This window comes from Eulemur rufifrons, chromosome 27, assembly GCF_041146395.1.
Source record: "Eulemur rufifrons isolate Redbay chromosome 27, OSU_ERuf_1, whole genome shotgun sequence".
In the NCBI taxonomy this organism is placed as follows: Eukaryota; Metazoa; Chordata; class Mammalia; order Primates; family Lemuridae; genus Eulemur; species Eulemur rufifrons.
The window spans coordinates 12,236,490-12,261,635 of NC_091009.1; the positions used below are offsets into that span (position 1 = coordinate 12,236,490).

The window sequence follows — 25,146 nt, forward strand, 5'->3', positions numbered from 1 at the left end:
AATCATGAAGAAAAGCTGTTTGGACAACTGTTTTCTTAGGCACACTAAAGAAAATAATTACATAAGCTACTTTAAATTCAGGAATGTGGAAAGCCTTTTTGAGAGCCTGCGGGTTGCATAACTAACTATAGGAAATGACAGGAGAGGAAATAAATTTTATCCATAATACCTTCTCTTATAAAGCAGGCTTTGTATCATGAACTGAAGTGTAGAAGAAAAAAAAATTTTCCTTTGGAAAGTTCAATCCATGCTTACAAAGTCCTTGCAAGACATTTACTGAGAGCCCATCCCAGCTACATGCAGTAGGTAAAGCCTGTGGGTTTTAGCCTTTGACCGTCTCTACGCTCTTTTCCCCACTGCTCGTCAACATCGACCTGCCAAGCTGCTTGACTTGCCATGCCTCAGCTTGAGCTCTTCCTTCAGGACTACAGGCTTTTGCAATTTTTTCTGCCTAGAATGCTCATAACTGCTTCTCTGCCTGCTGAAATCCTACTCTTTCCTCAAGGTCTAATAACAGCAACAATGACAAGAAGCGTTTATACAGTGCTTAATGTATTTGAAGCACTATATGTGTGTGCATACATATAGGTATATATAGTATTTATATATTTTTAATCAATTATCATTACATATTCAATATATAATAAAGTATATGACTAATATATAACTATCTAAATAAGTAGCAAATTATAATTATGTTCATATGTAATATACATATTATATATCATCATATGTATATATTATATATAAATAAAATCAATTTTTTAATCATAATGACTTCCTTATAAGATATTATCTCCATTTTACACATAAGTAAACTGAGGCACAGAGGAGTTAAGTGATTTTCCCAGGATGAAATAGATGGTAAGGCACAGCAATGGGATTTAAAAACCAAATAGCCTGGCTTTCAATGCCAAGGTGTTACCCACAGTTTACTGTTCAATCTGTTCAAAATCAGCTGCTGCTACAGAGCCATCCTGGCCTCCTCTCACAACACATTTCTTTGTTCTGTCTTCCCACAGCACTCCATACACGTCTCACTTAACTCACTGTCCAGTGATTTCCTTTTATCACATGTACGTATCTTCCTACTTCCACTTTTCATTTCACCACCTACCTCACCTCCACCCCAGATGAAGATAATTGAGGGAAGAACTTCCTGTACATTATTTTTATATTCCTTGCACAAAACACAATGGCCAGTACATAGTAGATGCTCAATAAATTTTTGTAAAAGGAGTGAATGAAATAGCTTTAAAAGGGGTCAACAGAAATGTGGGTAATGAATCTCTTGGCACAGGTTAGAAGACATGCTTCCCAGAGCAGCTAAAAAGACCACCAGAAAGTGCATGGACCAGAGTGTGCTCAAGGTCCCTGGGTCACTCTGATTGCACCAATTAATCCAGAAGCCTTTGGGGCTGAAGTTGGTTTCTAAATAGGTGTACATTTATTCAATAATTGTAAGGTATGGATTAACTCTGTAGGCATACTCAATCAGTATTTAAAATTTCTTGACCTATAGGGTTTTAATTTACAGGAGGAAGACAAAAAATTGAACAATGTAAGTAATTTACTACCAATGAACACCACAGATAATTCTCATGGGGATTGAAAGGAGGAAGAGGTCATTTGGGATGGTAACAGGAAAGGCAACGCGGAGGAGATGAGAGTTAGGGGATAGGAAGGTGGGTGAGTGAAGGGATTTGAAAAGTCATTCTAAGGATGAGCAAAAACACAGTGTACCTCTCAGCAAAAAGAAATTAACATATTAACCAGCCTTACACATACTGGCCCACCAGTTATTTACATTTCTCACTGTAAACTATTAAATTACTCTCCTATAAGGTTCAAAATCGAATGAGTTTATTCTGTATAAATAATTTACCTAAGGTTTTATTATTCCTAAATAAACCATCAAATTTTCAGAAATGCAACAAACCTGGAAATACAAAGATAACAATAACCTCATGACTATTCTTTCTGATCTTTCACTGCTGTAGTCCTAATTATTTGAGGATTATATGTGACAGAAATACTCCTCCAGAGAAACTTATTACTAAATATGTAATTCGGGATAGTTTGAATTTCCCAACATTTTTTCTTTGAGTTTGCTTACCTGTTCTCTCATTCTTTCTCTCTCTAGCTCTCTCTTTCTCTCTGTCACTTCTCAGATTTCACATCCCTCTTTATCCTCTCCAATTTTTTGTATTAGACCTATTTGCCAATGGAGTCCAAAAGCATTGCTTAATCCATTGTTATCACTTGGACCAACAAATGAGATTAATGTTTCAGTAGTATTTAGTGTAATACCTCCACCAAAGTTTATATTAATAGGTATCAGAATAATTTTAAAAATTAAGACAAAAAGAAAAAGGAAAAATGAAACTTTCTCTTTATAATATAAACAAAACATTCTATAAATAAATAAATAAATAAATAAATACAATTTTCCAAGTGTTAAACCCAACTTGCCAGAATAAGTAGATTTTGTCTAACATAAGGTTGAGACATAATTCTGCAGTGTTACTCACTTGATTGAAAATAAAGGGGACTTCTTTCTTCTCCCCTGCTTTCATCGAAGATATAGGAAATGTGGCTGTCCCTAGAGTTTCATCCATGACATAATTGGCATCCATTAATGTGATCTAGAGGGTAAAATGTAGAGCACAAGGATAAAATTTCTCACAGGTCTTTGGAAATATTATCTAAAATCTCCATCATGGTTAAAAAAATTAAAGTTCTCAAATTATATTCAACCACCATTTGAGTTCCTCCATATCCAACTGGTAATAACACTTTGTATCTTTTCCTTTCTGATACCACATTTGCTATATGATAACAATTATTTTTCACATTTTCCTGATTGATATATTCAATTATCATGTTTTCAAAAATGAAACTTTGTCCCCTCTGTATTTTGGAATACAAGAAAGAAATTAATGTAGAAAACCAATTCTACTATTTTGGGGAAAATCTATCTTAAGTTATTTTAAAAGCAATTGAAAATGTTTTTGTTCTGTTGTACAGAGATTCTCCCCTTTACAACAGAAAATGTTTTCCCCAAAGCACATGGGTAGAAGTCTTCCCAAACCACCTCACCTCCTGCATTTCCCCCTGGACACTCATATTACTCAGCACACATCATCAGATGCTAGTCTACCATGCTGCCCAGCCTCACTGCAACCACAGCTAACAGGAGAAGGAAGGCAGGAAGAGAACAAACTCAAACATCTCTCTCAGCATGAATGATGACCATCTAATAACCCCCAAATGATTCACTTACCTCCAAAACATTTTCCTGATTAGGATCCAGAATAAATTCAAAGGTCTCATTCCACACAGGGTTTACATCATTATTGAAGTGTCTAGTTCTTTTTCTGCTGTCAGGGGTTGTAGAGATGAAAAGTTCCACATAGGGATCTGGAGTATCAACTACGGACAGTAAACACAAATGAGAACGAGGCAAAAATGTGATTCATACTTCCCAATTGGTTTTTATTAATATATGTTGCCAGCTTATTTTCAATGAATCTGTAGTGATATATTCAAAATATCTGAGACAAGATAATATATATGTAATAGAAGAACATCGTGGCTATAGCTATATACTTTTTACACATAATGGTCTCTGTCCTTCATAATAGTCCTATGAGACGGAGTCATTTATTAGGTGATTTATTGATAATTCCTCCATCCACGTAGAGGGCAGGTTCATTGAAGTCCATATCTCAGTCCAGCTACTACAAGATGATAGCAATCTCACCCAGCTAACTACAGCATGACTTTCATCTCAGGACTGTGATAGTGCCAAGATCATGCATTCAATATCGTGGTACTTTTCTAAGTTAGAAAAATCATCCTGCTTAGTCTGTCTATCAAACAAAATAATGAAAGTCATTGTGAGAAGATATCACTTATTATTATAGAGTCACCTTGTATGGTTGTACAGGTTGTACACTGAAAAACTATAAGGGGTGGCATTCACATTAATAGTCATATAGATTTATTATGGCAATACCTAATCAGAGGAAAGTGATGTGTCTCCAGAAAGTGGCAGCTTTTTATATTTCACATAATGGCTTGCTTGAGTCAGGACATGATATGTGTGCTCATTTAAATAAAAAGAAACAATTGCAAATAAAGAAAATATTTACATTTCCTCTCACTATATATACACTGAACAACAAAGTGAGTGACTCTAGCAGTACAAATATCGATCATTCCCTCTTAACGATTCTACTGAATCCTTTATCTTACAGCATTGCATAAACATATTTTGTGGAAGAAATTATATAGCTATCTGTCTTCCTACAATACCATAAACAACTTGAGGGGAAGGATTGTATCTTACTCATCTTTACATTTTTATATCCTAGCAACAGAAAGCAGCTATCACAATATTTAAGGTCTCCTAACTTAAGGTCCTGACTTTTCTCTCTTTAACACATCCTTTCCTCATGTGGACATTATAATGAATAACTACAAAAAAGATATCTAAATCATGCCTGCTAGGATCTGTGTTAAGCCCTTAAACATTTTAGTCTCATTTATATCTCACAATAGCACTGTAAGGTAAGTACTTTATTTTGGTATTGAGGCCACAGGAACTGAGAGATGTTAAGCAATCTGTCCCATATCACACAGCTAATAAGTATCAGAGCAATATCTTGAACCAGGGTCTTCTAACTGCAACAATCATTCTCTTAATGACATTATGTTCCTAAGCAAAAAGGATGAGATCATAAGGTATGGATTACCGTGGACAGAGGAGCTGGACTTAGAGTTTTGGAACAGAGAAGGGGCGGAGGGAAAGAGAGAAAGTGAGGGCAAGAGTGGGGGTACAGGGAGAGAAGGAGGTGCAGAGGTCCACACAAAAACATACAAAAATTTGGCCGGGTGCGGTGGCTCACGCCTGTAATCCTAGCACTCTGGGAGGCTGAGGTGGGCGGATCGTTTGAGCTCAGGAGTTCGAGACCAGCCTGAGCAAGAGCGAGACCCCATCTCTACTAAAAATAGAAAGAAATTATATGGACAGCTAAAAATATATATAGAAAAAAATCAGCCGGGCATGGTGGTGCGTGCCTGTAGTCCCAGCTACTCAGGAGGCTGAGACAGGAGGATCCCTTGAGCTCAGGAGTTTGAGGTTGCTGTGAGCTAGGCTGACGCCATGGCACTCACTCTAGCCTGGGCAACAAAGTGAGACTCTGTCTCAAAAAAAAAAAAAAAAAAACATACAAAAATTTAAAAATAAAGGAAAACCAAAAATAATAGTTTCTGAACTATTGATTGGTTTTCAAAGAAAACAAAAAATAGACCTTGTCCTTTGCCAACAGCTGTGGTCATCAAATAATGTGATCAATGCCCTTCACTTAATTGATAAACACTGCTCCTAGGTCCTCACTCGGTCATCAGATTCTTTTTTTCTCTGAAATGCATTTTCTTCATTAAAAATCCATGTCTATGGTGACATATAGTGAATTTTTCTTGCTGCTCATAACAGTTAAAGAGGATGCTGCTCACGACAGGTAAAACAGGTTTCTTGAACCCTTAGGAAATGAACCGTACTAGGATTTTATTTTTGTTTAAATAACAGAGGAGATGTTTTTTAAGCACGCTTTTTGTTTTTACTGTAAAGTGGGAAGATTTACAAATGAGGTATCAGCATGTGGGACTGCCTTTTATTTAATTTTTTTGCTTGGAGCTTATGCAACATTAGTCAAGGGCAGTGGGTCTCAAAAGTGAGCATGCAATACACAAATGCCTGGGGTTGTTAAACCCGACTCTCATCTTTTAAGACCTATAATCAGCAGATCTGGAGTGGGACTAGGGGGTCCGCATTTTTAAACAAACAATCTAGGTGATACTGATGTAGGTCATCTTCTGGTCACACTTTTGGTATCCTGTATTAGAGAAAAGGAAATAGGCAGTTATTGTAGTTTCCAACTCAGTGCTTGTATCTCTCAACACCTTGAAAGACAAATTAGAAAACAAAAAGACCAAGTGGGAAGGAAGGGGAAGGGGAAATGGGCCAAGGAAGAAAAGGACACGCTAGGAGGCGACTCTAGCACATCCTCAGCCAGGGGGGTGACGGCTCCTTTCCCTTCCTGTTTCTGCTCTATCACCAGTGCTCAGGATTGCAAACCAGAAGTAGAACTACATGTTTAAAATAGCAGGTAATAGATAAACATCATTCATTCATTCAACAAAGACTTGAGTGTCCAACCAATGCCAAGAACTGCGTGTCAAGAAGCAGTTTGGCTTTGACAGGAACCCAAATCGTAAACTGCAGTTTTGAATTATGGAAGTGAGTCAAATGCTAATAGCCTAATTTTAGAGGCGAGGTGAATGGGAGATAACCAGATACACTTTGCCAGTGACTAGTAGCTAAGTCACCCAGATTATCACACACGAATAAGGTCAAATCGTAGGTGGGGAAATTGCCTTTTGAAGCTTGATCTTCACATGAATCTTTGAGAAAGAGGAGGGAGAGGTCTTCCTGGACCAAACGAGAAAGAGAAAGCTGCAAGGGAATGAAGTTCCACGGAAGGAACCAGAGAGGAAGAGCAAATGTTGAGTTGAAGCAGCATGAGTCAGTTAGTGATCTAACAATCTTCTCAGACATCTTGGAGTCTAAATGGGCCATGTGCTTTAACAAATTCTAACTCTCACCAAAGGATTTAAAAAACATTGTAAAAACAAGATGCCTATTCCACATTTATATGTTAAAACATCAATGGACCGTTTTAAAAATTGAAATCCAAATTTAATAGCTGTCACTTTGAATTCTTATTATTTATTTTTCCTTATAAATAAAGTGGATATTCTAAAATGTTTGCCAAGAGCAGCAGTTCTTCTAGTTCCTTCTCTTATTTCTTTAGCAAGAGACTTCAAAGTTAAGATGTCAAAGGGTGCCGGACAGTGGTAAACCACCGGCAGCTGCAAACTTTGATACTGCAATCTGCATCAGCGCTGATCTCTGCAAGCTAAGCAACACCTACCGAGTGGTAGACTGGATGAAAGTTTTAAGAGGCTAGTTTGAAACTGGATTGCAATAATCATAGCTCACCTGCTTTGCATAATCTATAATCATTGACATGGTAGCAAACAGAATTGGAAGCTTTGAAAAGGAAAACAGTCCACTGTGGTGCAAAATCTTAGCCCAATGCTTTACAAAAGTTCCTAGAAATTAGTTTTTTTAAAAAGTCCAATGTAGAATGTTTTCCTCCTGTACAGTGCATCTGTTTCGTGGCTTTGTGAATTCATTCCTAGAGGGCAATTGAGTTTTCAGCCTCACCTTGATTATTTTCAGCCAAACAAGGGGTGAAGCAAAGATGTACTGTTTGGGCAGAAATTCTCTTACATCTCATCCTTTTATCTAAATCTTGACAAACAAAAATGTCAGGGGTGTGGGATACAGATCTTTTCTGTTCTCAGAAAGAGGACATGACACTACATGCACCCAGAAATAGCTTCAGAATTCCAGGGTTGTAAGACTTACTCATAAACTTCAATGGTTTAAGGAGAGCCTGCCTGAAGTAGTAACAGGTCCATCTGTCATTTCAGCTTTGTCCAAATAATATACTAATATGATGGGATTCATGAAAGTAACCAAGGGCAGCTTCTAAACTCCTAGTTCTAATTTGATATTCTCCATTTGCTTTCTCATTTCCACTTCACACAGTAGCAACTTAAAACCCTCGCTTGAAATAAAGATAACCAGTAGTCTTTTATGATTCTTGTGATAAACAGCAAAAAAAAAAAAAATACTACCAAAAGGCAAAGTCCCACCAAATGCACAGTCAAATATCACCATTCTGAATAGCTATGGACCAACGATGGTTAGCTTAAAACAGTGTTTCTCTGTTTCTCAGAACATAGTCCACTGAAATACCTTCACAGAACCACGGGGAGTCCTTGTTAAAAATGCTACCCCCTTTCATCTTCAATCAGCTTCTCCACCAAGGGCTTGGACATCTGCATTTTTGACAACTTGATCATGTGATTTTTATGCACACATTTTAAATAGCAGAGGTGGAAAGCATAATGTTAAAATGAACTAAAGAGCAATCGCATAATAACTTCCACAGAAAAGTTGAAACATTTTGGCATTGAGAAGGCAACACGCGTACTGGCCTTACGTCAAGTTGCTATTCTGCCCACAGACCGGATTAAGTACAATCCAGTCACTCACTTCTGTTTCTCTCCAGACATAAAATACATGTTCAAGTGACCGCATGAGGATAAATCCAAGAATAAAGTAAATGTGGGCGTGCCAGCTGGCAGTCTGTTTACAGTGATGGTCTGATATTCAAGCGTTATGCTTCAATGATCACCAAAGTAGAAATGAGTAAAGTAGAAACTGTAAGACCAAAAATTAAATAATAATAATTTGCAGAAAGAAATGCCTCTGAATGTTATTCTCCAGTGTAGGCATTCCTTTGAAACACTTATGATTTAGTGAAAATGATAATTATACATGCAGAACTTAGAGCAACTTTTATGATCACCAACCTTTTTAATACCTATGTACTAAGCTAGCTGAGTTGCTGGCATCAACCCTAGGAAAATGATGGTCCCACCACAGGTGTATGAATTTCAACAACAGGTTAGTTCTTTTTTATGTAAATGTTTTCTGAAGGATAATATACATGCAGAAAAGTCAGTAGATTGTAACTGTATAGCTTGTTGAATGTTTATAAACTGAACTCACCCATGACGCCACCACCCAGATCAAGATACAGAACATTCCCAGCACTTTGGAAGCCTCCCTCAGCTCCCACAACTTGAGTGTCCACCACCCTGCCTTCTATCACCATAGAATATTTTTGCCTATTCTTTATCTTTATATAAGTTAAGTCAGGCTGGGCGCGGTGGCTCACGCCTGTAATCCTAGCACTCTGGGAGGCCGAGGCGGGCAGATTGTTTGAGTTCAGGAGTTCGAGACCAGCCTGAGCAAGAGGGAGACCCCCCCCCCGCCCCGTCTCTACTAAAAATAGAAAGAAATTATATGGACAGCTAAAAATATATATAGAAAAAATTAGCCGGGCACGGTGGTGCATGCCTGTAGTCCCAGCTACTCGGGAGGCTGAGGCAGGAGGATTGCTTGAGCCCAGGAGTTTGAGGTTGCTGTGAGCTAGGCTGACGCCACGGCACTCTAGTCCCGGCAACAGAGTGAGACTCTGTCTCCAAAAAAAAAAAAAAAAACTATATAAGTAAAGTCAATCACACAGTACACTTCTTGGTCTGGCTTCATTAGCTCACCATTAAGTCTGAAAACCTCATCTATATTAACATGTGTAGAACAATCTGTTCACTATTATTGATGTAAAATATACCATTGTATTACTAGTCCATAAAATATTTATTCATTTCACCATTAATAGACATTTGGATTGTTTCCAGTTTGGTCTATTACCAATGGTGCTGCTCTGAACATTCTTGCACATGGCTTTTGGAACACATACATAAATGTTTCTGTTGTGGAAATCTTAAGAATAGAATTACCTGGACATGGAATTTTTATGCATCGTACACCCTAATGTTAACAGTTACCATGGCAGCACATCCTTCCCAAAACTTAATATTTTGTAAGTTTTGTAAATTTTTTAAACATCTGCTGTATTTAATTCACACTTCCTTGAGGACTATAAGAAGTTGAGTACTTCATATGTTCACTGGTCAGTTGGATATTCTCTTGAGTGAAGGGCATAATCAAATCTTTCACCTATTTTTTTTTTCTGTCTTGTTTCCTGTATTTTATATTGATTTATAGAATGCTTTACATATTCTGCATATGAATCCTTTGACAAACACACATACATTGCAAATATATTTTCCCAATCTGGGGTCTATCTTTTTACTACTTTAATGGCATCTTTTGACAAAAAGAAATGTCCAATTTTAGTCTAATATATACATCTGTTTCCTTATGAATCATGCCTTCTATATTTTGTTTAAGAAAACTTTAGCTACCTAGTCATAAAATAATCTCTACTGATTTCTTCAGAAATCTCATTTGCTTTACCTTTTCCCTTTAGATCTAAAATCCACTGAATTAAGTTCTGTGTATGGTATGAGGTAGGGGTTGTAATTATTTTTTTTCTATGTATAACCAATAGACCCAGCATCATTTAATGGGAATATTTTCCTTAACCGTTGCGTTACAATATAAAATTTGCAGGTGCTGACTCGGGAAGGGGGGGATGGCAGGGGAGGGACATATACCTACATGATGGGTGCAACGCACACTACCTGGGGAACAGACACGCCTGGAGCTCTGACTTGGGGGGAAAGGCGGTACATGGGCAACATATGTAACCTGCAATTCTGTATCCCCCATAACAATAAGATGAAATAAAAAAAATTAAAAAAAAATATAAAATTTGCATTAGCCATGTGGTCATATAAGGGTTAAGTCTTTCTGGGCTTCCATTAGTCTACTAGACCTTTAGTCTATTCACTGAAGCTTGCACCAACCAAACTGTCTTAATTATCATTATTTTACAATAAATTCTGATATCAGGTGGCATAAATCATATAACTTTGTTCAACTTCTCCAAGATTATCTTGGCAATTACTTTACTTTAGCACTTTAAAGATGTCATACTAATATTTATGGCTCCTATCTGTTCTGTTGAGAAATCCACTTTTGGCCTTTTGCTTTTTTCTCTTAAGCTTTTATGATTTTTTTCCTTATCTTTAGTTTCAGTAGTTTTACCACAATATGCCTAAGACTGGTACTCTTTGTATTTATCCTCAAGTCCATGGCATATCTCATGGATTGATATAGTCTACAAACCTATTTTTCAGTTCACTAATTCCCTCTTCAATTGTGTGCAAGCTATGATAAACCCATCTACTGAGTTTTTAATTTCAATTATTATGTTTTTCAGTTGTAAATTTTCTATTTGATCATTTTCTATATATCTGTTTCCCTGGTAAAATTCTCCATGTTGGCATCTATCTTCTTGAACTTATTACTCTTAGTTATTTTAAAGTCCATGTCCGATACCTGTGGATCTATTTATTTTTCTTGATATTTTTTGGTATACTTGTCAATTCTTAACTGAATGCCAGACCTTTTTTATAAAAAAATTGTGGAGGAGTTAGCTCTACCTCCACAAAGGACCCACATTATTCACTGGAAGGCAGAGAGAGTAGGACAGATCTCCTCCATGTAATTAAAAAAAAAAAAAAAACCTGAATGGACTTAAATCTCTGTATGGTTGGTCTAGCTCTTGTTCACTTCCACTCTATGGTTCCCAACTGGGGGTCACAGGGTGTTTATTAGGCCCCTTTTCATTCAGCCTTTCTGAGCTCCATTTTTTTTCTCTCAGCCTTGTGAGACTTCCAATATCTCTATCCCATTTTTCAAGTGTTTTAACCCCCCGGTTCTTTGAGATTGCCAAAGCTCTGCTGGATTCTCTGCCTCTTCATGGCTTGGCTATTTCCCACATCTCTATCTCCACCAAAACCTACCGAGATACAGCGAATGGACTGAGGGAAAAAGTAGCTTGCAGAACACTGGGCCTATTTCAATGGCTTCTCTTCTCTCTGAGATCCTGGTCCCTCAAGTCTCAGTTCACTCAGCAGCTTTCCATTCCTTCAGACATTTTAAAAAATTAATTTAATATGTGTTTTAATTTGTCTTTTCTAAGTTGTTCTTAGGGAAAATGAATGTTCTGTTATTAGTTACTTCAGCATCCCCCAATAAACAGTTGGTTCTTAACTGGCAAAAATACACTAATTCCTGTTCTTTTTTTGTTTTTTCCATTCTTCACATGGCTGCCCAAACGTTTACTATTTTTCCCAAGTCACCTATCAGCTCCTTTCTACTTCTGCTTTGAGGACACAACGCAGACTCACACTTCACTGAGAAAACAAAAGGGGAGAATTAGATATAATCTTTCAATTTTCCTTCTCTATATCTCACAACTTTAAAAACATATTTATAATTTAAAAAGGTACTTATTCATACTTAAATCCTACTCTCTAGAATAAAAAGTCTCCATGCACTATTCTCTCAACCCCATACTACCCCACCTCCTCTCAGATCATTTTATTTACTTATCCCCAGCCCCCAATTTAATCTGTAAATATTAGCTTTGCCTTAGTTACTTTCTCTCAACTTACAAATATAAAGAAACATAGAGCATGCTAAAAATTGAACAAAATTTCCTTAATTCTGCCAGACCTATTCCATCTTCCATCAAAGATTTTGGAAAAGTAAATGTAGTCTATATTTACTGCTTCTAAATCCCATTCTCCTGTAAGTTTCCAACCTACTGTCCTCTCTCCACCTCTGTTACCCTAATCAGTTGATTCTCCCTATCATAACTTCAAGGTCAAAGTCAATGAGCTTTTTCTCAATTTTCACTTTATTTGGCATACATGCAATATCCTTGGTGCAATTATCTCCTTCTTTTGTGCCCAAGATATCATTATTTTTTTGATTCACTACTTATCTCTAAATATTTCCTCTTTGTATCTTTCACTAGCTTTTCTCTCCTCAACTCTCCACCAAACTGGGCTTTCTCCTACATCTCTTACAAATCTTTATTAGAATCCTTCAAAATGAACTGAGGCCTTAAAAAATTGTATCGCTCGTGTTGTCAAAATTAAGTTGTAAAGAAATTAACACAGTTATTTACATTGTCTTAAAAACATTCAATATGCACCCCTATTTTATATAATGGTACCGTCATTTCTAGCTGTCTGAGCTAGAAACGTGAGAGTCATTCTCTTCTCCTTGTACCTCTTATCTCCAAGTTTTAGCTTTTTCCCCTTTAAAATGCACCTCACTTCGGCTCCTCAATTCCACTCAAAACACCACAGCCCCAGTTCAGCTAAGCATCACCTCCCATCTGTACTTTTACCATAATCTCAGAATTCTTTTATTTTCAAGCCACCCTCCATGTTGGCACCACAATTATCTTTCTGAAACACACTTTGACCTTGACTCACTTATGATGCCAGGCCTAAACACGGTGAGTAAGACTTAAAAGGGGCCCCCATCACCGAACACCAGGTCCCCCTTCCAGGCAGTGCCCCCCACCAAACCACACACTGGAACATCACTCTTGCAAGTCAACAGTTAGGCCAAGAAGCATCTTTGGAATCTACACATTCCAAACATTCCACACAAGCATATTGGTGGCAGAAACATTCATTCCGTCTGAAAGAACATTGCTATACTTTTTCTTGTACATATTGTTACGTTTTTCTTTTGACGTTTTAGCTGATAGCTAAAAGTTTTCCAAGTTGCTGTTCTAGTCCTAAGAATATCCAAGATAACGGTCAAAGATTGTACAGTTAAGGGATAAAGGAAGGAGATGTTCTCTCCATTCTTCCCTTATCTAGTTCATACCTCCCTAGTCCACTAGCTGTTCTGTTTCTTATCAGGTAAAACTGGCAACTATAAATCATGTTCCCTAAAAGCTTCATCTATATACATCTGCATAAAAAAAAAATTCCACATAAAGCTTCAACTTGCTAATTACATATTATTATTCCCATCACATAGGTGAAGAAATTGAGACCCAGAGGCATTTAGTGAGTTGAACAAGATCAGTCAGAGAAAGGATTTTAACTCAGTCTTTATGAAGTCAAAGTTCATGCTCTGTCAATACAGCAATCCTAATAACTATTACTTCTTTTTGCCTCTACTAAACTATAAACTCCATGATGGCAGGAATCATATCCTTCCTATTCACTATTGTAACCAAGAGTCTAACATAAAGTCTGTAACATTATGACAACACGATACCTATTACTAAAGGAATAGCTGAAGCACTAGCCCTGAGCGATACTGTGGAAGAGGCCACCTTTTTTTTTTTTTTTTTTTTTTTTTTTTTTGTTGAGACAGAGTCTCACTTTGTTGCCCAGGCTAGAGTGAGTGCCGTGGCGTCAGCTTAGCTCACAGCAACCTCAGACTCCTCGGCTTAAGCGATCCTACTGCCTCAGCCTCCCGAGTAGCTGGGACTACAGGCATGCGCCACTATGCCCGGCTAATTTTTTTTTTTTCTATATAGATTTTTAGTTGTCCATATAATTTCTTTCTATTTTTAGTAGAGACGGGGTCTCGCTCAGGCTGGTCTCGAACTCCTGACCTTGAGCAATCCACCCGCCTCGGCCTCCCAGAGTGCTAGGATTACAGGCGTGAGCCACCGCGCCCGGCCGGAAGAGGCCACCTTTATCGTAGGCACAACACTCTTCCCTCTAATTTGTTCTTACTCTTTGGTAACATGGTCATTTGTCTCAACCGTCCTGGTGTTTTGTCCCAATCCATGTGTTTGTATGTCAACGTAAATCAATGTCAGTCATTTCTTATAAGTGTATTCGGATTAAATCTTTATGTGCAAATACTGAATTAAAAAAATCCTGAATCTCAGCTGACCTCCCTACGATAATAACTCCACGGAATAAGTAGCGTGCCAGGGAACTTGTTGACAGGTAGCAACCCCTGCTTCCTTCGGAAAGGGCTCAAAATTGGACTTGTTATGGCTACAGATGCTGAAAGGCAATCCACAGGAATTGAGAGAAGTCCTGAAGCTAGAAAAGTTACTGAAGAATTCAATGTGATTTGGTAAACAGAACTTTGGAATTTATTCCATATATATTTGGGAGAACAGAGGAAAACCTTTAAAACAACTTCAGCATTGTCTAGGAACTCAAGTGAACATAGAATGCCTTTCCCTCATTTGAAATGACAGTGCAGTTTTATTAACACCATTCTGAAATCCCTTTTATCAGGCAGACTCTCCCATTTGAACTCTATCATTCGTTTCCCTTTTTCTCATAGCCTCAAAATGTACAAGAGTGCTTTCTAGGGTCACATGTTTCCTTTTGTAAAGAGACATGAAACTATCGGAAAGTACCGTCAGCCAAATGGGTGTCAAGAAGACAGCTCAACAGCAATGGTATCTAGAACAGCATCTCTAGACACCGCCCAGTGTGTCAGGAAGGCAGCTCAACGGCATCCACTCACCACTGACTTGGAACATATTGCACTAACAATTGCTTTAGTATTAATTCATTAATGAGACAGACTGTCATCTGGCTATAGTTAAAATGATTTATTTCAAAGAATATTGATATATATGGAAAAATAGACAAAAATACATACCAAAACAGCCCAAAGAAAGCCAAATTCAGATCTAAAACAGAACTAAAATTTTTGTTGTTGCCTGCATTGGCATTTTACTGAAATCTCTATGATAGCTTCTTGGAAGGAAACAAAAATATCTTTGTAACCAGTATCTATGCTTGGAATATTTTCAATGTTTATAATCTAGGGATAGTTCTTGGAAATCTATTTAGATTGAATAGAAAGAGTAATTCTCCAGAAGTTCTTATGTAGCATTATAAAGCATATTAATTTATTCATATTATTCATTTTACCTATATGGATTTAGCTGTATATGAATTCCACTCTACTGTAAGCAAGAATAATTCTTCTTTTTCATTAAAAAAGGGTTTCTCAACCTTAACACTATTGACATTTGGGGCCAGATAATTCTTTGCACTAGAGTGCTGTCCCTGGCTTCTACCTGATAGATAGATGACTGTAGGAATCCCCAGTTTTGACATACAAAAATGTTTGTAGAAATTGTCCAATGTGTTCTGGGGGCAAAATCATTTTCTGCTTAGAACCACTGCACTAAAACAAGGCATAATTCTCGCTGCCAGATATTTATTCACTAGCATAAATCGTAAAAAAAAATAGCTAAGTTCCCTAAATAATATATGTTGGATATATTATTTCAATCCCACTTTTAAAAACTTTCCTTATGATTGTTTTCCAAGTTGAAATTCCCCCACATCATTCTACATATTAAAAGTCCACTTAAGTTATAAAACCCAATCCAATCTCCATTCAACCTGCAAAGTCTTCTTTTATTGCCAACACTTTTCCAAAGTGTTATTCAAGCCCATTCTATCTTCCCAACTAGACCATAAATTGATCAAAGGCAAAGCTCCACACAAGTAAACACTGGAGTGAGACAAGTTGAGTTCTAGCCACAAAACATAACAGCTCTGCAATCCTGGACTATTTACTTCACATACTTAACTAAATTTCTTCACTTGTAAAATTAAAATGACGACAGCATATATCTCACAGTGTCACTGAAATGAATAATTGAACTATGTTGTCAAGTCCTAAGAACTCTGCTGAGCATTTTTATTTAACACACACCTATGTTGTGTACACTATGCCATAATTTCATTTAATTCTCATTTTAAAAGGTATGATTATTACCTCCACTTTATAGTTGAGGAAACTGAGACATAGAACAGCTAAGTAACTTGCCCAAATTCTCAGTGTTAAAGAGCAGAAGGGACATTTCAAACCAAGCAAGCCAGTTCCAGAGTCCTTGCTTTAACCACTAAGCCGTACTTCCTCTCTAGTATAAAATATATACTCAATGAAGTTATCTAGTATAGGTATTGTGCTTACTTTTTCTTGTTCTTCAAGGCACTGAATGAGAACTAAATAGATGGCATACACTCAGGATTTATTGATGAGGACATCAATAAAGGAGCTTTATGGGAATAAACACCGGGTTATATTTCTTTAACATTTCTTCTCCAAAGTTTTAAGTCTCAAAGTTGTTATTTCATTTTGCATCCAGAGATTTGAATTATCCTTATACACCAACTAAAAACATTTTTCTCTGGAATTTTATTTAAATGATTTAATGAAAATATACTGATATATCAAGTGAGAAGTCAGAACGGAAAGTGCTTCCAAGGAGTCAATAAATGCGCAAAGATCCTCGGGCTACACCTCAGCTCAGCTTAATCAGGCAGTTCAGTCTCTACATTGCACAATTTTTATTTTTCAGAAAAACTGTAAAATATGAAGATATACTAAAATAATATTGATAAATGTTTTCATGTAAATGCTTAAATTTTTATTGTGGTAGAGGTATTCTAATTGACATAAAAACTTTAAGAAGATACTTTTCCTTGGAAATTTAAGAAATATTTAACCTATTTTTATTTAATTTTATTATATTTTAATCATGCCCTATCACTATAGGAATGACATGATTCTTGGCAAAAAAAATTTATTTAACATATGAAAAGAAAGCTGCATATTAATCAGCTTTTATAATCTAAGTGCCCATTAATACATGAGTGGATTAGTAAAATGTGGTATATGTATACCATGGTGTTCTCAGCCACAAAAAACAATGATAATCTAGCACCTCTTGTATTATCCTGGATGGAGCTGGAACCCATTCTACTAAGTGAAGTATCACAAGAATGGAAAAACAAGCACCACATGTACTCACCATCAAATTGGTATTAACTGATCAACACTTAAGTGCACGTATAGTAATAACATTCATCGGGTGTTGGGCAGACAGGAGGGGGGAGGCGGGGATGGGTATATTCACACCTAATGGGTGCGGTACACACCGTCTGGGGGATGGACACTCTTGAAGCTCTGACTCTGGTGGGGCAAAGGCAATATATGTAACCTAAACATCTGTACTCCTGTAATATGCTGAAATAAAAAAATTTAAAAAGATAAATAAATAAAAAGTTTTTAAAAATAAGCTTTTCCTTTACTTGGTACAACATTAACATGTTAAAGTATATAGATGAAAAATATGAAAAGTATTTTAACATGAAGAAGCTCATGTATGAGACATATATAATAAATGACAAAATGAGTCAGATCCATCACTGACAGGTCTTGTAAAAAAAAAAAGAAAAAGAACACGGGGATGGTGTCCTGTTAGTATCGGTAATACACTCTTCATTTTGATAGGATTGTACTTTTACTATATTGGAGAGCATCTCTGCCAAATATACTAGTGAAATATAATTCTGTTTATTCTACTGAATAAATGGGGTGGAAATCCACCTAAAGACCAACTGATGTTATTATAATATCATAGAATAGTATTATTCACTATTCATCAGACCTAAAACACATGAATACTTCGATACAAACAAAAAACATCTATTGAAATTTAGAGAGGAAATGGACTAACTGTTCTCGTAACATCATTTGACAACTTTGGTGGGGCACAGTGCTTCACTCCTGTAATCCTAGCACTCTGAGAGGCCAAGGTGGGGGTGGGGGTGGGGGTGGAGGGGGCTGGGGATGGCTTGAGGTCAGGAGTTTGAGGCTGCAGTGAGACATGATGACGCCACTGCACTCTAGCCAGGGTGACACAGTGAGATTTTTGTCTCAAAAATGAATGAGGAACAGTAATCCTTTCCTAACACATTATAATTTTCCACTACATAGAAAATACAAGATAAGAGATGTTACAGAGACATGTGCTACAGAACACTTATCTTAAAATTATCTTTCATGAAAAGACCATTGGGAAATAATTTCATTACACGTAGAGTTTTTAAAATCTTGGGTGGATACTCAAAAACATTCCAAAACAATTAATAAACTAAAACTCATGTTCAGTCATAACCTAAGGGCTGATACTAGCGCAATGTTTAAATCAAAAAAAGATATACCTTAGGTATCAAGTAGCTATAGGCCCACAGCAACACCATTTATGAAAAATAAGATTTGAAACTCCATAATTAATCTAAGAGAAGATTAAGTTCTTTCAAAGGTGTTGTAAAGTTTCCTGTACATTGAACCTCAGAAAACATCTAGTGAGCTGTGGATAGAAATATAGAGGCATTTATAATCTATCAAAAAATGAGCTAATACAAAATTATTTTGCAAATTATCTCCCTAGTGAGGCAAAAAAAAAAAAAAAGAAGCAATATCCAGGAAGAAAGTAACAATTACACATTTTTATGTATTCTATTCATTCATTCAGTAATCCCTGAGATCTTACTACTGAGCCAGACTCGGAGCACTAATGTTTCAAAAAGTGAATAAGCCACAGGCCCTGATCTTGCAAGTACGTAACTACACTCCCGTGTTAACCAGAAGTCCAGAGAGCTGCCAACGGAGCACAGGAGTGAACTGCACCCAGGTAATTTTTAAAAAGGCTTAACAATGGAAGTACCATTCCACCATCGGTTTCTCTCAAGCAGAAAAAGAAGGATCCCATAATCTGGTCAACACAGAAACTCAGAATGGAAATTTCTTGTCTCCAAAGTAAAAAACTGAAAAGTATCCCAGTGAACTACCTCAAAAAAGATTCTTTGGTTCACACAAAGATGATATTTAAGAAATAAATGTATTTTTATGTTGATATTTAAAATAATTTTAGCAATAATAGGTAATATTTATCGAGAAGTTACTATGCGTTAGGTATATAAGTACTTTACACATGTCAATGCACTGAATTCTGACAACATCCCCAAGATGGAGCAAGGTAGAGAGAGGAAATCTGTGCAAGGACACAGGGCTAGTGAGTGGTCTGCCTCCGGGCATCACGCTCTTTCACCTATACGCTCTGCCTCTTCCCTGGACCTTCTGATCACCATGAAATTCAAAAATGGCTACCAGAAAGGGATACTGTATTTTCATAGTAATTTCTATATGCACTTACTGCTAAAGAAGACTCTCAAATATTAATAGGGCCAGGTGAGGTGGTTCACACCTGTAATCCTAGCACTTTGGGAGGCAGAGGCAGGAGGATCACTTGAGCTCAGGAGTTCAAGACCAGCCTGAGCCAGAGCTAGACCTGTCTCTGCCAAGAGTACAAAAATTAGCTGGATGTCGTGGTGTGCACCTGTAGTCCCAGCTACTCGGGAGGCTGAGGCAGAAAGATCGCTTGAGCCCAGGAGTTTGAGGTTGCAGTGAGCTATGATGACACCACTGCACTCTACCCAGGCTGACAGAGTAAGATTCTGTTTAAAAAAAAAAAATTAAATAGGTAATATTTCTCTACACACATACACAACCTCACGCCGACATTTACAAATAGGAAGATTAAGTTCTAAGCTCCTTTTCCCAGGGAATTATTAACACTTTGTGTTGAAAGTTGGGTCCCTTGAAGAGGATTAAGTGGATACGCCCTACAGGCGAGGGGATTGAGGCTACTGCTTTGGAGAAAGAAGACGAAAGGAAAGAGGGCTACCATTCTTAAAACTTTTATGGGTTTAGGTTTTTTTTTTTTTTTTTTTTGAGTTTCTACAAGTGTTAGAAACCCATGCCTTTTGTGCATCATACATGGCTTGGTGACTACAGGATGGCCGTGCATTCTGCACTCTAAACACCATCACCTGGAGAACAGTGGTAGGGTCCTAAGTGTGCGTATGATTGCTGGGGAAGGCTGCTCTAGGAGGCATTTCAGTGTCTGTCAAAAGTGGAAGGCCGGGATCCACGAAAACAGCATTCACCCAAAGGTTATACAGTGAAGCTTACACAGGCCCTACTCCTAATTTACAGGCAACTCTAAATGCCTAGAATTCCTGTCGGACCTTGGAGAGGGGCAGACCACCCACCTACTGTGGTGACTGGGGACTCCAAATCAACATGAATGTGATTTAGAAAAAGCATGTCAGGTGAGATTTCATGGTCCTGAGTATGAACATGTAGAATATCCACGCCACCACACTGTGATGTGTTAACTTTTAGGGCAATTGCTCTACAGGATTACAAAGACGTAAAAAAGCAACAGAGTATGATTAAAAAGCAATTGAACACTTGAGAATATTTAGTGCTCAATATCTGCTTTATATGTGAACATGTAGTCAAAATCGGTTTGTAAAGGAACTTTTGTAGTTATTTCAGTAATCCTACAGATGCTTAACAGGCATCCCTCACGTCACAAGGCCCACGTCAGAACTGTCGTTGATTCATCCTAGACGACCCACCTCCACTCGAGGTAGAAGTCAGGCATAATGTGTTCCTTGTTTCCTCAAGGCCATAGGCTAGTACAAACCCAAAGTTCCTCATGAAGCCCCAGAAGAAGACACGTGGTCTAAAACATTTAACAAACTGTTCCATTCTCTTTGACTCCCCCTGGTTTTGTACTTACATTCTCAGACAATATATGAAAGGCAAAAATTTAAACATCCTTTTTGGAGAACAGCCATGTTTTCATTAACATTAAGGATTTATCTACATTGCACGCAGTGGGAACACTTCCACGACACCACAGGCATGCCACAGCAAAACCCAGGATCTTTCCAGGGCAGGATAAAACAACGTTTTGCAATGTGGCAGTGGCTCAAAGCCGAGTGCCTAGAGTTACGCTGCCTGAGTTCTTAGATATATCCTAAATACCACACAATCACAAATTAATTTGAGGGAGCATTAAACTGTGTTAAAATACTTATGAAAGATAGCTTTATATATAGGAGGGTAAGTGTGTATTTGTGAATGTGTGTATATGTAGTACATTTTATACATTATTTGACTTCAAGTTAGCACTGTGACCTTTGGAACAATAAAAATGCATATTCTTCTTTTTCCATTGCTTATAAGCTGATATGTTCATGATTATAGTATTAAAGATATCAGAATTTAAAAATATAATTGTGATATTAAGGCATTTGTGTTTATTTCTACCATTCTAATGATAATGTAATGGGTCATGTAATTAAGCATACTTTATAGGAATTTAAAAAATAAAAAATATCAAGCTGTTCATGATTACTTTATTTTTTAAAAAAAGGAAAATCAGAAAAAAAAAAAAAAACAAAAAAAACCCTTAGCATAATCTTTGTTTCATTATGGAATATTTAAAGCCTTTGTTCAGCTCCTAAATCCTTTAGATCTCAGGGTAGGCAAACATAAAACAGAAGAAATTGCCTAGACTCCACCTTCTAAAATGTGGCTCATGGATCATCAGTGTCTGCATCACTTGTATGTAAGAAATTTAGAATCTACTCCCTAAACCTACTGAATCAGAATCTGCACTTTTAACAAGATCCCCCAGAAATTCTAACAGACACTGAAGTTTAAGAAGCTCCATTTGAGGAAGATTAGGTCTAGCCTCAGACCGGCAAATGGCACAACCCTTTAGAAATTAGTAACGTGATCCAGATCTTGCTATGAGTTTATCTGAAATAAAACATCATTTACCCACAGACACAGATATTTTGAATTATTAAAGCTTAAATTTCTTTAAAAAAATCTTAAAAGAGTACTTTAAGATATTAATCAATACAATCTTATAAAAATTCTCTCAAATGCATGTGTTTGTAATTCTCCCAAAGACGTTTATTTTTTCTTAAAGTTTAAACATGGTCATTAAGCACCATTGTCTCCTGAATACATAAGGGAAGTCAGATCCACCTGCCACCCTACAACTACCCTTAGAAGCCCTAATGTTTATGACGCTCATTCTGTAAAGAGAATTAAGTATCTAATAAAGGAACCAGACAAGAAAAGAAGCCTAAGTACATATACATAATTAGGATATTCTAAAAATGTAATGTTTGTATGGTATTTTATCATTTAAAAAACACTATAGAATCTATTATCTGACTTCCTCTTAGAGAATAAAACATGGCTGCGTATCCTGAATTCTGAAACCAGCCCGCCATTATCCTACATGATCCGTGTTTTCCCAAAAACATTTTAAAAAGAGCAGAAATTCAGTTTAGGTAGCAACCGCATTGGTGTGAGTTCTTTCATTTGGTTACAAAATGAGGTTTGTGGCTAGGGTTGTGGTTCTGTTACATAGAAACACAAAGAAAACTCTATCATCAACCGAAATTTAACTGTCACCCTGGTCATTCTGCAAACATGTATCTTCTGTTACAAGGGGAAAGGGACAATACAGAACCCGGAGTTTCACACCCACCCACCCAGCAGTTAGCACCTGACGCAACGATGGCGCGCTGTTTGTTACATATCACATCTACTACAACGTTCTGTAGCTTTAAAAGTAAGAGTTATATTAATATTATGAAATTAAATGCAAACTACTTTTTAAAAAAAAATGAGAATACAGCAGTGATTTTGAGTCAGGTGCACACTTGACCTTCAAACTGCCTCTTTGTATGAACCGTGGGCAGAAGAATGCAGAAGGGGTCAGCCCTGGAGCCCGGGGTACACGGGATGCATTTGAGAAACACTGAGATTGGCCACCACGTCTGGGAAGGGACTGCCTGCTGTCTTGTTCTGGGCTGGACAACGCCCTCAGGTGAAAACAAGGGAAGGAATGAGATGTTATAAATTCAAATGTCAGCTCTGACCCCTCGGAAGATAGTTCACGGGGCGCTGCAGATCTCCTTCTGACGTTTTCACAGCGCCGAAGGGCATTTCTAGACGTAACTAGCTAGGATGGGATGATCTGTCAAAAGACAAAATAAAAAATAGATATAGTATCAGTCTGATCTTTTTAAAAAGCAGATAGAGATGTTTTGCCAGGAATTAGCTATTTGGTTTTTGATCTGTGTGGCATCTTTGAGAAAGCCCCCACGGATGCAGGGAAAGCAGAAAACTCCAACAGTTGTGCTTCTTTACCAACGTGTAGAGCTTTGTGGAAATTTACCTTTGTAAATAAATGCAGGCGCTATAAACAACAGAAGAGGATGTAGGGTTCTGTAATTCTGGTCTTCCCAGATCTTAGGGCATCTTTTATAGTGTTTATAGTTCTATTCTTGTCTATCTTTTAAGGACTGCTATGTACAACTATCCCAAATTCAACTGACTTGATATAGTTGTACAGATTAAGCTCACCAAGCAATATCATCAAAATTCCTCTTAGAAAAGTGAAAAGAATAACTTTTCTCACTATAACCTCCTACAATTTCTCAAAAATAAGGTGTTTGTTTGCACAGTATGTCATCCCTTCACTTTTTCATACTAAACTTATTCCTTTCTGTAAAACTACTTTCTATTCTTTCTTTTTATCTCTTTTTGACTTCCTGAAAAGTCAATAAAGTGATATAAAGGCTTGGCAACAACTCCCTCCCCCCGAAAAAACAATGTAATAATTTTTAAAAAATCAAATTAGAAATGCTGAATGAAAATGTTAACAGATTGCCATAACATCATCCTTTAGCCCACAGCAATTGATCTCCAGTAGCTATTCCTCCTATGGGTCCTTCAGTACAAAAACACTTTATTTATTTTATTTATTTATTTATTTATTTTGAGACAGAGTCTCGCTCTGTTGCCCAGGCTAGAGTGAGTGCCGTGGTGTCAGCCTAGCTCACAGCAACCTCAAACTCCTGGGCTCACCCAATCTTCCTGCCTCAGCCTCAAAAGTAGCTGGGACTACAGGCATGTGCCACCATGCCTGGCTAATTTTTTCTATATATATTTTTAGTTGGCCAGATCATTTCTTTCTATTTTTAGTAGAGACAGGGTCTCACTCTTGCTCAGGCTGGTCTCGAACTCCTGACCTAGAGCCATCCACCCGCCTCAGCCTCCCAGAGTGCTAGGATTACAGGCGTGAGCCACCACACCCGGCCTAAAAACACTTTAAAAAGGGAGCTTCTCAAATCTGGGGTCTAACTTGTGCTGCTGCCTATGCTGTGAGAATCCAAGGTGACCCTGTTCTCCATTTCACAAGATGAAGTAACATCTCATGTTCATTATTTAGTAATGTTACCAAGGTGGACTCAAAGAGCTTTAAAACGACATTTGCAGTATTACTGTCTTCCCTCTCCTAATTATAATAAATAATCACTGCCAAAGTGCCGGGGGCCTATCGTGGAAGTCGCTGAGGAATTGGATCCACAACCAGGTGAAAGAAATTCACGGAGTGCAGAACTGGAACTGCTGTTAGACTCAGCATGGTGACACCCAATGTCTCTACAGGACAGAACTCCGCATTGATAGAGAAGGGTTGCTGCTCCTTTGTCTAAGAGATAATAACTCTATTTTTAAAAGTCAAATTAGCTCTGCTTTTTGCATACCTGGCAAGCTACTGACACAGCACTTAGTTGAATTAAGAATGGCTTTTCCAACTAACAGTCCAAGCTCTCTGGTTGTGAGGCCTGTGCTTTCTCTAACTGACATGGTCGGTACCAGTCTTTAAATGTGGTTCCTAATGAGGCTTTTCTTTCCCAGGAGCCTTTTCTCCAGAAAACTCTGAATTTAAAATGATAAAAATGCAAAGAAAAAAAAAATGAAGAAGAAGAATGACTTAAGAAAAACATTGGTAAAGGAGTGATTAGACTGGTTAGACCGGAAGTCTGAGATCAAATTTAGAATGTAAACCTCTAATCCAGACTAGCTTTGAAGAAATTTCCATTGTTCCCCTTCCCTCACCTGTCACGAAAACCACTGCTCACCCAAAAATC

The 25,146-nt window shown here is 37.4% G+C and overlaps 1 protein-coding gene across 2 annotated transcripts in view; it reads right to left on the bottom strand.

Annotated features, from left to right (window-relative positions):
- PLA2G4A (phospholipase A2 group IVA) overlaps positions 1 to 25,146 on the bottom strand; it is a 113,638-nt gene that overhangs the window by 72,675 nt on the left and 15,817 nt on the right. For both annotated transcript variants that reach the window (XM_069459383.1, XM_069459382.1), the window contains exons 3-4: positions 3,284 to 3,432; positions 2,532 to 2,645 (exon numbers count right to left, since the gene is read on the bottom strand). In XM_069459383.1, the coding sequence (XP_069315484.1) occupies positions 2,532 to 2,645; positions 3,284 to 3,432 (263 nt within the window). The remainder of the gene's footprint in view (positions 1 to 2,531; positions 2,646 to 3,283; positions 3,433 to 25,146) is intronic.